This window comes from Sinohyriopsis cumingii, chromosome 1 (genome assembly GCF_028554795.1).
Source record: "Sinohyriopsis cumingii isolate HCF-2022 chromosome 1, ASM2855479v2, whole genome shotgun sequence".
Taxonomy (NCBI): Eukaryota; Metazoa; Mollusca; class Bivalvia; order Unionida; family Unionidae; genus Sinohyriopsis; species Sinohyriopsis cumingii.
In genome coordinates, this window is record NC_142961.1 from 148173415 (window position 1) to 148188104 (window position 14690).

At 33.1% G+C, this 14690-nt stretch overlaps 1 protein-coding gene across 2 annotated transcripts in view; it reads right to left on the minus strand.

Moving 5' to 3' along the window:
- Positions 1–1162: 1162 nt before the first annotated feature.
- Positions 1163–14690, minus strand: part of LOC149808118 (uncharacterized) — a 42807-nt gene continuing 29279 nt past the window's right edge. For both annotated transcript variants that reach the window (XM_089973535.1, XM_089973543.1), the window contains exon 10: positions 1163–14032. In XM_089973535.1, coding sequence (XP_089829661.1) covers positions 13361–14032 — 672 coding nt within the window. In that variant the 3' untranslated portion in view covers positions 1163–13360. The remainder of the gene's footprint in view (positions 14033–14690) is intronic.

Genomic DNA, 14690 nt, shown 5'->3' on the forward strand with positions numbered 1-14690 from the left:
GTACTTTAATTCAGTATGAAACTAATAGTGCAGTATGATTGTAGGACGCTTTATGCCAGTAACACCTGCTAGAATAAACATAATTATTTTAATGCATCCTTAATATGTTAGATAAATAAACAGATACATTTCTTTCCTATTAAGGACTTGTCATAAGCAATACTTTTTATGCTAAGTACACAACAACTATAGCAACTTCTGTTACCAATACTATTTCAAACAGCAGCTTCTCTACAAACCAAAATTATATAAGTATAGGTAATTTTGGTTTATAATGTCAACTTTTTATCTGGTGTAAAGGGTCCAATCCTACTGAAAATAAATTGCACCAAAAATTACAAGTGATTCAGTTTTTAATAGCAGGTTTGAAACCATGTATTAAAAATTCCCTAAAAAAAATACTCGTTTAGGAATGAAAAATTCCCAATTCTAGTGATGAGGGACCCAAATTTTATAGTTTGAATCATTCCTGGTAACCTCTTATTTCTTGGACCCTTCATCAAAAGGCCACTTTAATAAAATAAATACCAGTTAAATATGTTTTTTGTCAAGTGAAATGCATTTTAGTTATACAGTTTAGTTCAGCTTAAGTGTAATGATCATAAATACAATGTACCCTGTTCTATTCAAACATGAAATACATCAATCTACCATAACAGCTATGTCCATGATCGTTTCTTTGAGAACCTAATTAAGTACCGGCGGTGTTTTTATACCAAATTTGAGTAAGTATTTGTTGTATTGTTGCACTGAATTAAAAGCTAACCTCCGTGAATTACCATGTTAATTATGTCTTTTGTATCAAATAAAGGGGGTGGACTAATTGAAAATTTCAAAAGAATGCAAATCCAACCTGCATAAGAGCTAGTGGCGCCAGTCTAGTGTCAGATCACCTCATTTCAAGCGATCAATCAAACACTGTTACAATTTTTGGGGACATCATATAATCAAACTACTTTAAATTAGCATACTCATTCACAAAAGTGATCAACGATATCAAGACAACCAAGCAAAATGAATACTTGATGATGTATGATGCTGTTTCACAAATACATTTTATTAATGAAAGGCTAGTTTCAGAGTTTGTTGTTAATTTACAATTCCTGAATTGGCACTCGGAGATTTCCTCATGGATGAGAAGAAATTTCACTATTACTTGCAATGAAATCATGGCATCAATATTTTATTACAGAACAATATAAAACATTGACTTTCGATGACGACAGCTCTTTCACAAACTAATTGGGTTTTTTTATAAACAAAAGGAATCTTGTTTGATTGTGAATTTGAATCAATAACTAGTCTGGTTCCCTGCTTAGAATGCTCCTTGAATTGCATTCCACAAGATTAGAGAGCAAAGCAGGAAGAATAACGATCAGGGAACCAGACTACTCAACAAAAATATAAAGCAGTGATATAATACAAAATTTTTTCACTTACATGTAAAGTTTGTTAAAACCAGTTTGGAACAACAATAATAATTTTCTCTCAGTGGTTGGACATCATGAAAATAAAGGTAACTTTTACATCAAAACAAATAACATTGTTAGAAATGCACTTTACTGACAATTACTCCCAACTATTCCCAACACAATTTTAAAAGGAGTATTCAGCCATTCAACAGACCAGTTTGCTCCCCCCTCCCCCACATGGTTTTCTCTATGTCCAGCAAGGATGGTATCAATTTATATTGTTATGGAGGTCCCTCGATAACTCGCGCCCCTGCTTATAGTGCAGTCTATGTTTTTGGATCCCCTTGTGTGCAAGTTATTGAGGGAGAGGTCTATAATGGACTAGTCCCAGCCCAAAGGTTATCCAGATACATTTGGCTAATTATAGCCAATAGGTTATCCAGACCAAGGACCATGGATTATCAATCTGAAGCTGCTTCCAATTTGTTAGGAGACTTGAGCCTAGGCCACTTCTGGTCTAAAGAGATTAACTCCTTCTTCATCATACCAATTCTCCTAACATATTATGATCAGGTAACATTCTTTGAAAGAGTAATCATTGTTTCAATGGTAAAATATGTTTCTTCAATAAAACTTGTGTACCGGTAGTCATAATGCAGGCACACCCTTCTGTAGTGTACACCTTCACTCCAGTAATAACTGACTGACACTTGGACATGTAGGCCGAGTCAAGCCAGATATCCAAAAGGAGACTATTCTTATCTGACTTTATACTAGACATCAATTTGATAGGAATAATCATTAAGGACTGGGGACTAGTATCAGAGGATATATCAACACAATAAAAACAGAATTGTACTTGGTGTTTAGTTTGTATTTAGTTTTTACCCCCACAAAAATTACATTTTAATTTCAACAAATTTGACTTCTGTAATGACCTTTTTGCTATCTGGATATGGTTTCAAAGGTTTGATTTTGAACAATATGGAACCCAACAATTTATTTTGATTATGTGAACCTTATATTTTACTTTCTAATAATATGATTTATGGCAGCTTATAGCAGAAGTACAATATATTGAAATGTTCTGTGTATTGTTACCACTGTACCTCTCTTGTCTGTCTGTCTGCATTAAATGGTTTTAATAGTCATGGCCATGAAAATAGGTACATTTAGTACTGAGCAGAGGTAGGGTGGTCTGTTAGTAGTGATAGGTAAATTCAGCTACTGAGAGAGTAATGTTAGTAATTATGTGTTCCTGCAAATGTATTAATTTTCAAGACATTAAAAAAGCATAAAAGCAAGAAACACAGATAATATTCAATGTAATTCAAACATAGTAATGCATTATACAAAACAGGTGTACATTGCTGCTTACAAATAATCATAAAGCCTTTATGAGGCTTATTTGCAGTAGATCCTATGTGGTTCCTGATAAAGAAGACGAAACCTATATGATAAACGTGCAAAATTAGCTTATTAAAAGAACAGATTACAGAGATTTATCTACAACATTGTAAAATATACCAAAAAAAATACATAATTCAATGAAAGTCAAATAAATCCACTCAAAACATGACACAAAAATGAAAGTCAAATAAATCCACTCAAAACATGACACAAAAATGAAAGTCAAATAAATCCACTCAAAACATGACACAGAATGAAAGTCAAATAAATCCACTCAAAACATGACAGGACGAAATGTGGATCAAAGTGTTCATTGGGTATAATATCGCAAATTTATATTCTCATAAGTCATAGAAATAGAAATAGCTTGCATAATATGCTGATAGATCTGGGTCTATTTGGAGAAATCACTAGAACAAACAATACAGAACTCTGGAGAAATCACTACAACAAACAACACAGAACTGTCTATTTGGAGGAATCACTAGAACAAACAACAGTACTCTGTCTATTTGGAGAAATCACTAGAACAAACAATACAGAACTCTGCCTATTCAGAGAAATCACTAGAACAAACAATACAGAACTCTGTCTATTTGGAGAAATCACTAGAACAAACAATACAACTGTCTATTTGGAGAAATCACTAGAACAAACAATACAGAACTCTGTCTATTTGGAGAAATCACTAGAACAAACAACACAGAACTCAATTTGGAGAAATCACTAGAACAACAACACAGAACTCTGTCTATTTGGAGAAATCACTAGAACAAACAACACAGAACTCTATTTGGAGAAATCACTAGAACAAACAACACAGAACTCTGTGTCTATTCATGTGACAGCACATTAGGCTCAGTAATTTATTTTTAGTTGGACCTGACATATATCAGTATTTGCTCAAAAAAATTTTGGTAATATTATATTTTATAAGAAAGGAAAAAGGTAATTACCAGAAATGAATAATAAGAAAATTCCTTAATCAGTAATTTTAGCTAATTTGGATAAGTGAAACTTTACTGCATTTTTAGCTCTGCTCTTATTTGTATTGCACTTTAAATAGTAGGTGGCAAGGCATACCTATATTTTATTGCATTGTAATAAATGTTGCAGACTGGACCACTGTTGTTCACAATGTTATACATATGGTTTAGCCTAAGTTGTTTGACTCTTGTTTGTTTGCACATTTACCAGAATCTGTTGTGACTGCTTTGTAGCTAACTGATTGGCAAAATATCAAACAAAGTCAAAGCTATCATGTTTATTTTATGGATGGCTAATTTTAATCTGAAGAGTTCATGTGCATGTCGTGATTGGGCAACTATATGTTGAAGATACAGTGCATATTTTGCAAATGGCTAACTCTCACATTGAAGATCTGCATATTTTCTAGTTGGCTTACTTTGGACTTGTGGTACATAATTTTTGGGTAGTAAACAAAGATATGGTGCATATTTTTTGTGTGGGTGCTTATTTTTTAACTACTGGCCATCCTGAAAATCTTGTTGTAGCTACATCTATTGAATAATCAGTCATTATATCAACATCACTTTTAACTGAAAGACTTCTTATGATGTGTAGTTGGTCCTGAATTAAAATGATACCAATCTGACCTCCAATATTGCCTACACAATGGCCATCTTGAAAATCTTGTTATTGCTATTTCACCTCAATGGTTGGTCACATTGGCATTGTGCTTTCACCAAAAGACTTTGTGTGATGTATTGTTGGTCCTAAATGGAAATAGTGCCAGTGTGATATCCATTATGGCCACCATGGAAGCCATATTGAAACTTTTATTATTACTCCTCCGAAACAGAATATCATATCTGCAGAGGGTTTTCACCAGAATATTTCTTATGATGTCTTGTTGGTCCTAAATGATTATGGTTCTGATCTGACTTCCAGTATTGTTATTTGGCACCTATCCTAAAAGTCTTGTTTTAGCTACTGCTCTTAAATGGAAGGTCATTTTAACCTCGGATTTTCACCAGAAGTGTTTTTATAGTGCTTAGTTTGTCCTGAAAATGATGCAAACTGGACTTTATCTTGAAAATAATCTGATCTCAGCTCCTCACAAATGATTGGCCATATCAATATTAGGTTTTATGAGAAGACTTCTTATGATGCCTCATTTCTCATGAATGAAAATGGTGCCAATTTTCATCTAATATGGCCACCATGATATCTTGTAAATTTTGTTATCATTACTCTGCCTGAATTGATGTTTATTTTGATATGGAATTTTTACCAAAAGACTCAATAATGATGTCTGCTTGATCCTAAATGAAAATGATGTCACTCTGGCAACCAATACGTCCACCACAGCATCTAATTTTAAAACTTCATGCCACTGAAAAATATGAGGAATGATTGAAAGGAGGATATGGTCTTGTCTTGAATTCCTGGAAATTCTCTTTGGGTAGCAGAGCATCATTTCCTTGAAGGGACTCTTGTTTTAAGAGTTTAATATGTGGACCATATTTTGATGACTGACTAAGTTGAAGAAACTGTGCATACTTTGTCAGTGGCTAACTGTAAGTTGAGATATTGTACTTGTATTTCTTTTCAGATGGACAAGTCAAATTTTATGCAATGGTACATGCTATGTGGAAGTGATTAAAATCACAGATTTATTACGATATGCACTTTCAACAATATATATATATATATATATATATATATATATATATATATATATATATATATATATATATATATATATATATATATATATAAAATCATACCTATGTTTAGTGAATATTAAAGAGTGTGCATTTGTGTTTTACTAATATTTTATATGCTTTTAGTTTTGGTTTTTCTTCCTCTATACCAACTTTAAATTATTTTGATGATAAAAAGTCCTGTCTTTTATTAGTAAAGAGCCATGTAACAAAATTTGAATGATATAAATCACAATTATAAACTAACAATACTAATGATTTTCATTGCTCTATTTTTAAGCTACTGAATTTCTTGTAATATATGCTTCACATACATCAGACCTAATTGTGCTAATTTGTTGCTTGAAATTGCATACATACTTGTGTGTTGGATTGTGTCATTGTTAAGAGCAAAATTATGTAAGACATTTAAGGACTAATTTGTTCCATCTATCTATGATTTTTCTGGCCACATGGATCTTGTATTATCCTTGCCACATAGATGGATCTTGTATTATCCTTGCCACATAGATGCATCTAGTATTATCCTTGCCACATAGATGGATCCAGTATTATCCTTGCCACACAGATGGATCTAGTATTATTCTTGCCACATAGATGGATCTAGTATTATCCTTGCCACATAGACGGATCTAGTATTATCCTTGCCACATAGATGGATCTAGTATTATTCTTGCCACATAGATGGATCTAGTATTATCCTTGCCACATAGATGCATCTAGTATTATCCTTGCCACATAGATGGATCTAGTATTATCCTTGCCACATAGATGGATCTAGTATTATTCTTGCCACATAGATGGATCTAGTATTATCCTTGCCACATAGATGGATCTAGTATTATCCTTGCCACATAGATGGATCTAGTATTATTCTTGCCACATAGATGGATCTATTTTTTTTCTTGCCACATAGGTGGATCTATTATTTTTCTTGCCACATAGATGGATCTGTTATCATTCTTGCCACATAGATGGATCTATTATTTTTCTTGCCACATAGATGGATCTATTATTTCTCTTGCCACATAGATGGCTCTATTATTTCTCTTGCCACATAGATGGCTCTATTATTTTTCTTGCCTCATAGATGGATCTATTATTATTCTTGCCTCATAGATGGATCTGTTATATTTCTTGCCACATAGATGGATCTATTATTTTCTTGCCACATAGATGGATCTATTATATTTCTTGCCTCATAGATGGACCTATTATTATTCTTGCTACATAGACGGATCTATTATTTTTAATGCCACATAGATGGATCTATTATTTTTCTTGCCTCATAGATGGATCTATTATTTTTCTTGCTACATAGATGGATTCATTATTTTTATTTTTTCTTGCCATATAGATTGATCAATTTTTTTACTTACCACGTAGATGGATCTATTATTTTTCTTGCCTCATAGATGGATTTTTTTCATTTCTTGCCACATAGGTGGACCTATTATTTTTCTTGCAACATAGATGGATCTATTATCATTCTTGCCACATAGATGGATCTATTATCATTCTTGCCACATAGATGGATCTATTATTTTCTTGCCACATAGATGGATCTATTATTTTTCTTGCCTTGTAGATGGATCTTGTATTATTCTTGCAACATAGATGGATCTATTATTTTTCTTGCTACATAAATGGATCTATTATTATTCTTGCTACATAGATGGATCTATTATTTTTCTTGCCTTGTAGATGGATCTTGTATTATTCTTGCAACATAGATGGATCTATTATTTTTCTTGCTACATAAATGGATCTATTATTATTCTTGCTACATAGATGGATCTATTATTTTTCTTGCCTTGTAGATGGATCTTTTATTATTCTTGCAACATAGATGGATCTATTATTTTTCTTGCTACATAAATGAATCTATTATTATTCTTGCTACATAGATGGATCTATTATTTTTCTTGCCTTGTAGATGGATCTTGTATTATTCTTGCAACATAGATGGATCTATTATTTTTCTTGCTACATGGATGGATCTTTTTTTCTTTCTTGCCTCATAGATTGATGGAACAATTTACTTTTTAAATGAATAGCTTAATTCCACAGAGGTTTCAGGATACAATTCATACTATTAGATATTTTTGTCATCATTCAAAACACACATTTTATCATTAATTCATCAAAATTAAATACATTATAATTTACAAACATGTTAAAGGCACTGTTCTATCTTGTAAGGCTTAATAGTATACAAGACTTGTTATAACAAACGACTAATTTTATTTTCATACATTTGCTCCAGTTTGCCCACACAGGTTTACAATACATTGTGCAGTAATAAGTTTTGAATAATCTAAGTTTCATATTCAAAGAAATATTTCTATATTTACTTAAAAGTATGTTTGTTTGAGTATACAAAAATCTGTAATGTCTGTTCATATATTCATCATCTTATTGACTGGATTTTAAAATGTGACCAAATATGTATAACTGTTGACATATGTAAGAACATGCTTATTAAAAAGTATAGAGGGAGGAGATAGTAAATTGAAAGAAGTTGATTGTAAAACCATTCATATTATTATATGTTATTCTAAAATGTGCCATGTTCACATATCTTTAATGATTTCCTTAAACCTGCAGTAGAAGAATTTGACAATAATATATCATCAGAAAAACTAAATTTGTTAAGAAATAACACATTTGGTGTCATATGTAACCTCACGTGACACTGTCCCAACTTGTGATTTAAATCATCCAGGTACATATTAAATAACAAAGGTGAAAGAACACCTCCATGCCTCATTACATGAATTGGATACTGCACCTCACCAACACACATATTACAACACACATATTACAACTGTTTTCCATACTAGAATATAAACTATTTAGATGGGTATTTTACTACAAAGCAACTTTTTAAACAGTGTCCAATGATTGACCATATCAAATGTGTCCAATGATTGACCATATCAAATGTGTCCAGTGATTGACCATATCAAATGTGTCCAATGATTGACCATATTAAATGTGTCCAATGATTGACCATATCAAAAGTGTCCAGTGATTGACCATATCAAATGTGTCCAATGGCTGACAATATTAAATGTGTCCAATGATTGACCATATCAAATGTGTCCAATGATTTACCATATCAAATGTGTCCAATGATTGACCGTATCAAATGTGTCCAATGATTTACCATATCAAATGTGTCCACTGATTGACTATATCAAATGTGTCCAATAGTTGACAATATTAAATCTGTCCAATGATTGACCATGTCAAATTTATCCAATGATTGACCATATTAAATGTGTCCAATGATTGACCATATCAAATGTGTCCAATGATTTACCATATCAAATGTGTCCAATGATTTACCATATCAAATGTGTCTAATGACATGCAAAGACAGTGTCTAAAAACATGCAAAGATAGGGCTACTGTGCTCTAAATAATAGTTGACAGTTTCTTTAAAGACATAGAGTCATAAGTCTGTTAAATCATGTTTTGTAACAAAACTATCAGAAATTATGACTTCACGTCATTGTAGTACAATACATTCAAATATTTTCTAAATAATTGTTGTTAGCTCTATAGGTCTATAATTAATAATTATTTTTGTCTCCCTGGTTACCAATTTTCTTTCATAAGCAGGATAATTGTATCTTTTGTGAAATTATCTGAAAGAATTTGAAAGATATGTAATATAATTTTACATATTAACCTTATTTATATCCAATCAAATTCCCATTTAGTTTAAGTCCCAAAATTATAATTTAGAATTCTGAGCATAAACTGAGACTAAACGTCTGTGTTACAATGATGCCCACATTCTAACCAAAGAAAATTACCTTCTATCAGTAAGTGCATATGTACTCCTGCAGTTAACAACATTTGCTGTGATCTTTGGCCATTGTTACCTTGATTCAAGATGTGATGCTTCCGTCAGCAAGTACAAAGGTGAGAAACTCAAGTGAATAGCACCTGGCATTACACTATACTATATACATTAACATAGATCAAAAAAAGACTGAAAATCTATACCAAGTTGCACACTGATTTATAAACAGTGAATTTCTTAGAGTTAAAAAGACCTAGGAACAAAAGTTGGGAAATAATGTTGGCTCTGTAGAGAAGATGAATTAATCTTAAGAGACCTATTGCATTTTAAGCTGCAATCAGCAGACTGGATATTGGAACTGATATGAGATATATTCACACAAGTCTTACATAATTATACTGAAAACTCAAAAGGAAATGGAAAGTTCAATAGGTCTTGTTTGTTTCCAGTTTTCATTTACAAGGAGTTTGATTTCTATCTACAAACCCAGTGTGTACAGAATCAACATGTCTTGTGAAAAAAGAAACTGACTTTTTAATTAAAAATCTGCTTTGTTGGGTTTCTTTGTACAATATTAAGATGTATACATTAATTCTAATGTATATTATCTTTGGATTTTAGATTTTATTTGTATGAAAAAGTAAAATTGTTCAGTTATAAAACAAACTTCTGTGTCCACAGAATTTTATTACAACAAAAAGATTATGACTGTAATTGAATAACTGTTCATTGGGTACAAAAAGTTAGAAGAAATGTGGTACATCCTAGAAAATGTAAGAAACCTTTACATTTATGCAATACATCATTTTGTATCGTCACTTGCTGCGTATTATGAAGTCATTTTATTGTTTATTGACCATCATTACTTTTACCGTTAAAGTACCTTGTTGCTGGTTCAAAACAGAAAGTCTTCAGCACCTTAAAAAATAATTTTAATCTCCATTGCATGACTATTTTACTTTGTAAATACTGGGATCCTGCTGAGCTCCTGCCTCATTCATGATGGACACTACAAACGCTGGGATATACTTGGAGGGTGGACTGTTTATCAACACAATGGTGTTGAAATTTTGAAAGAGCCCCTGTGGATGGGCTTGTTTTATATAAATTCAAAAGTACTTATAAACTATGACCTAATATGTATTAGAATTGGTGTCTATGATTATAAACTCAAGTATCAATGTATGTCAGATTGGTAGGTCAAACAGTTATGGCCCCTGTGTATTCTTTTATTGGGCATGACTAGGAAGACCAAAATGTATGAATCAAAATTTGATACCTTTTACATTTGTTTATTCTCTTATGCATATTTAATTGATGTCATTTATTAAGAATTTAAATAAATAATGCCCTTGTAAGATTCAGTTGATAAAATAGTCATGGGAAGAATTTGAAAATCACTTGTTTGAGTAATGTTTTGACACTGTGACTGTATTCTGCTGACAAATATGGAGGTCTCAGAGTGGCTTTATAGATCACTCAAATCTCACCTCAGTCTGAATATGCTCAAGTCCTGGCTCGACCCGTGTTCGTATATGAGAAAGCTTTCCATTAGCTTTCTGTGGGTCAGTGGTTCTTCCTGGGCCCATCCTCCACCAAATTTACTGGCCACTGTGTATACGTTATCATGCTAAAAAGGGCATGGCCAGAAACCCAAAAATCACAAATCTGATAAAATATGTATGTGTCATCATCAGAAATGCAATGAAATTGTTTTGTTTCAATTCTACCATTTTTAATTTAGAAATCTTTGTGTCAATCAGATTACAATTGTTAATTTTGTGGAAAAAGTGAAAATATTTATACTATGTCACTGATTGATGAGCAGGTTGTAACAATTATGTCTCTCCACCAGCCTTGCACATTCATCCATCTATCACAATCAGCTTGTAAGAAAGATGTATCAGGAATCACGGAACTGAACCAGACAACATTGGATATAAAGATGCCTTATTATATTCTCTTGACCTTGAGCAAATTATTTATGGTCATACACCAATATGTTGAAAAGGCTATCAGTCTGTAAGCAAGTCATCTCCAATATTATCATACCACAAAACTATATCTAGTTGGGTATGCAGATCCCTCAGGGGGTTATGGAGTTATCTAAGACATAACAAGATCAAAGTAATCATGACCTAGTATTCAAGGTTTATGGGGAGAGGAGAGGGGAGGCTTATTTGCTTGTTTAAACAATTACCAAATTCCTTATGTTGATGCAAATTGAAAATAAACACTAGAAACAATTTGTGTGAAAGATGTTGCTTAACAGCACCATAAAACACAACAGAACTGATACATGGCCAAAAAATTAAAACCACTGCATTATCATCAAAAATACAATAATTTGTGTAAAATCTATCATATGTATCGTGGGAAATCCCACCCAAAGGGTCATAATTCAGTCACATGAATTACACTTTGCCAAGTTCTATGCATGAATTTGGAATCCAAGCATGAGATTTTCCTGTCTCACGTCAATACTAATGTTTGATCCCAAGTAGAACATTTGGAGCTTTAGCAAAATGCCACCAGAGTTGAAGTATTAGATGGGCATATCAGGTTTAGCTTAAAGAAATCTTTGTAAACTTGGATATGTGATAAAAACTTAATTAACTTAAGAAATTAAACCCACGTCATCAAACAAGCCACAATAGCTATACACCAATGAAAATATTGTTCTGATTTCATATGAGATATGATAACAGTAATATGTATGATACTGTAATAATGTTTCACTTGGGCACTGCACATGGAAAATCATCTTCTATACTACCTGGTAAGAGAATTTGAGAAAAGTATGAGAGTTTGTTGTAGGGAAAAAATTGTAGTAAAATATGTTTTAAGTAATACTAATCTGTTCCCTTAAAAAACTAAAAATGATGTTCCCCACATCTTTTGGCCTGTTTTAGCAATAGATGTGCAAAAATGACATCAGCCTTTTGGGATGCCTAAAGGTGAAGGGAGAACTTGATAATGTGGCTGAGCACTAAACATGATTTGAAGGTCCTCCACAAGGGTTTACAAGACTTCCTGGTCGTCATGGCGATATTTCTCATTCCCTGGGATAGTGTTCCCCTCCCCCCGCCTTCCGACCAGGATCTCGATAAGCAAGGGCCATGTGAATGTGGCCTCATTTTTTTTGCAAAAGGAGGTTATTGGAGAGAGAACTGGGTTAAAACCGATCTTTGTCTTATCATGTCTCATCATCAGTAGCCATTAGAAACTGAAAGGGGCTTGAATGATGAGTTTCCCACTGAGCATGGATACTATTTTAAGTTTAAAAAAAATATTTTCCCGCAAAGTTTATATTGAAATGAACACAGATCACTTGGCTGCGTTCTGATTAAGGAACACTGTCGTTACATCAACAACTAATTAAATTGCAATTATCATGTAAAAACAAAATAATTAGTTGACAGAACAAGTAATAACAGAATAATTGGTTGACAGAATTCATAAACCCGGTCAAACATTGAGTTAAAATACAATTATTATAGCCCTTAAGGGAAGCAATTAAGATGGCGGACACATGTTTATGGTATGACGAACTCGGACAAATGATGTGCCAAAATATTACTCTATTAAGATGATAGAGAAAGAGGGTTGGAGTAGACATCCTTAAGACAAATACACGTTATCTCGATAGTATTAAGGCCACGAGAAAGAACCTTATTCCAAGCACGAACATGAGTGGTAACTAACGGGTGGCGGGATTTGCTTCCAATCCTTACATCCAAGAGAAGACCTCATTCCGTCTGACTTCCACTTCGGCAAGAAGACGTCCGTATGCCATTTCTGCTGCTAACCAAGATAAAGGACCTGGCGAAGAGCCTTTCAGTTTGAGAGAGCTGGATGTGCAATAAACGTATAATCGAATAAGGTATTTGAGAGAGAGAAAAAAAAATTGTCAGGTCGACACCATTGAAATTAGACAGATACTGAAATAAGTAAGTCCTGACCAGTCTTTCCTAAACGCCTGCAAGCTAAGAGCCTGCGTCTCTCTCTCTCTCTCTCTCTCTCTCTCTCTCTCTCTCTCAAGAAAGATCTGGCGTGAGTGTGCCGGTGCTCTCCTCATACACTGTATGTTGGCTTTCAAGTTTGTCTTTTAATTTCTCTTTTTCGTCTTTGTCCATCAGTTTTACTAGTTCGAGTTCTAACTCGTCCTCGACAGATGAAACGTCTGCCTTTTCTTCTATGTTCTCTTTCTTCCCTTCCTCGTTGTTTTCCAGTTTCTTTTCTCCTTCCTTGCTTTCCTCTTTCTTTTCTCCAGCTTCAAGACTCTCGTCTTTCTTTTCTATTCCTTCCTTGCTTTCCTCTTTATTTTCTCCACTCTCTTTGCTTTCCTCTTTATTTTCTCCACTCTCTTTGTTTTCCTCTTTATTTTCTCTATCCTCTTGGCTCTCCTGTTTCTTTTCTCCATTCTCTTCGCTTTCCCCTTTCTTGTTCTCTTTGCTTTCATCCTTTTCACCATCCTCTTTCATTTCATCTACCTCTTTTAATTTATTTCCCTCCTTTGGTGGTGGTTCTTTGTCTTTTGTTTCATTATTAGATTTACCGGCTTCTGTGAGAGCTTCCACGTTTACGGGTGGTTCGACTAGTTTCCATTTGGGTAGAGGTCTTTGAACTCTCCCGTGTTTTATTTCAATCTTTTTAGTTCTTTTTATATCGTTCAATAGCTCAACAAAGTCTTCATCAACACTTGTGGACTAAAAAGAAAAAAGAAAACGCTATTTGTTTTTAAATAAAAAAGCAGCAATATCTGAAACGATGATGATTTCAACATTTAATAGTTGAATTTACTGTCTCAAACTTTGGATTACGTATTCGCTTTCAGGACCAAAAATAGGTATTATATAATAATTTGGGCATTCGTAATTGACCATGGACGGAAGAAGATAGCAAAAGATATAGAAAGTGTTGTGGGCACTGTGATTTAGGCTCAGGCATTCACTGACTGAACACATTTTCACACATCGTTTATCATGATGTCAAACAAGAATGTTTGAACTTTAATTTCAATTCATCAAAGAATCCAGCATTATCATTGGTTTTGATGGATTTTAGCAATAATGCCTATTGTACACACTGCGCTTGTGACATCCTACCACCAAGGATCACATTATATATTACATGAGAGGGTTCACATAAAAATGAAATATACAGATTGGACAAGAAGCAAGCCTTTCATTATGTTTACCTTTCTATTTTATTCAGCTGTGGTATTATCAAATTTTATCGCTTCTTTTGAAAAAAGATATTTCAATAAGATATTAACAACATTTCGTTATATCACATCATACCATACCCTGCCACCTGTAATATTAAAGATTAGTGATATTTAAGTGTTTTAGTTTACTGGTCCAT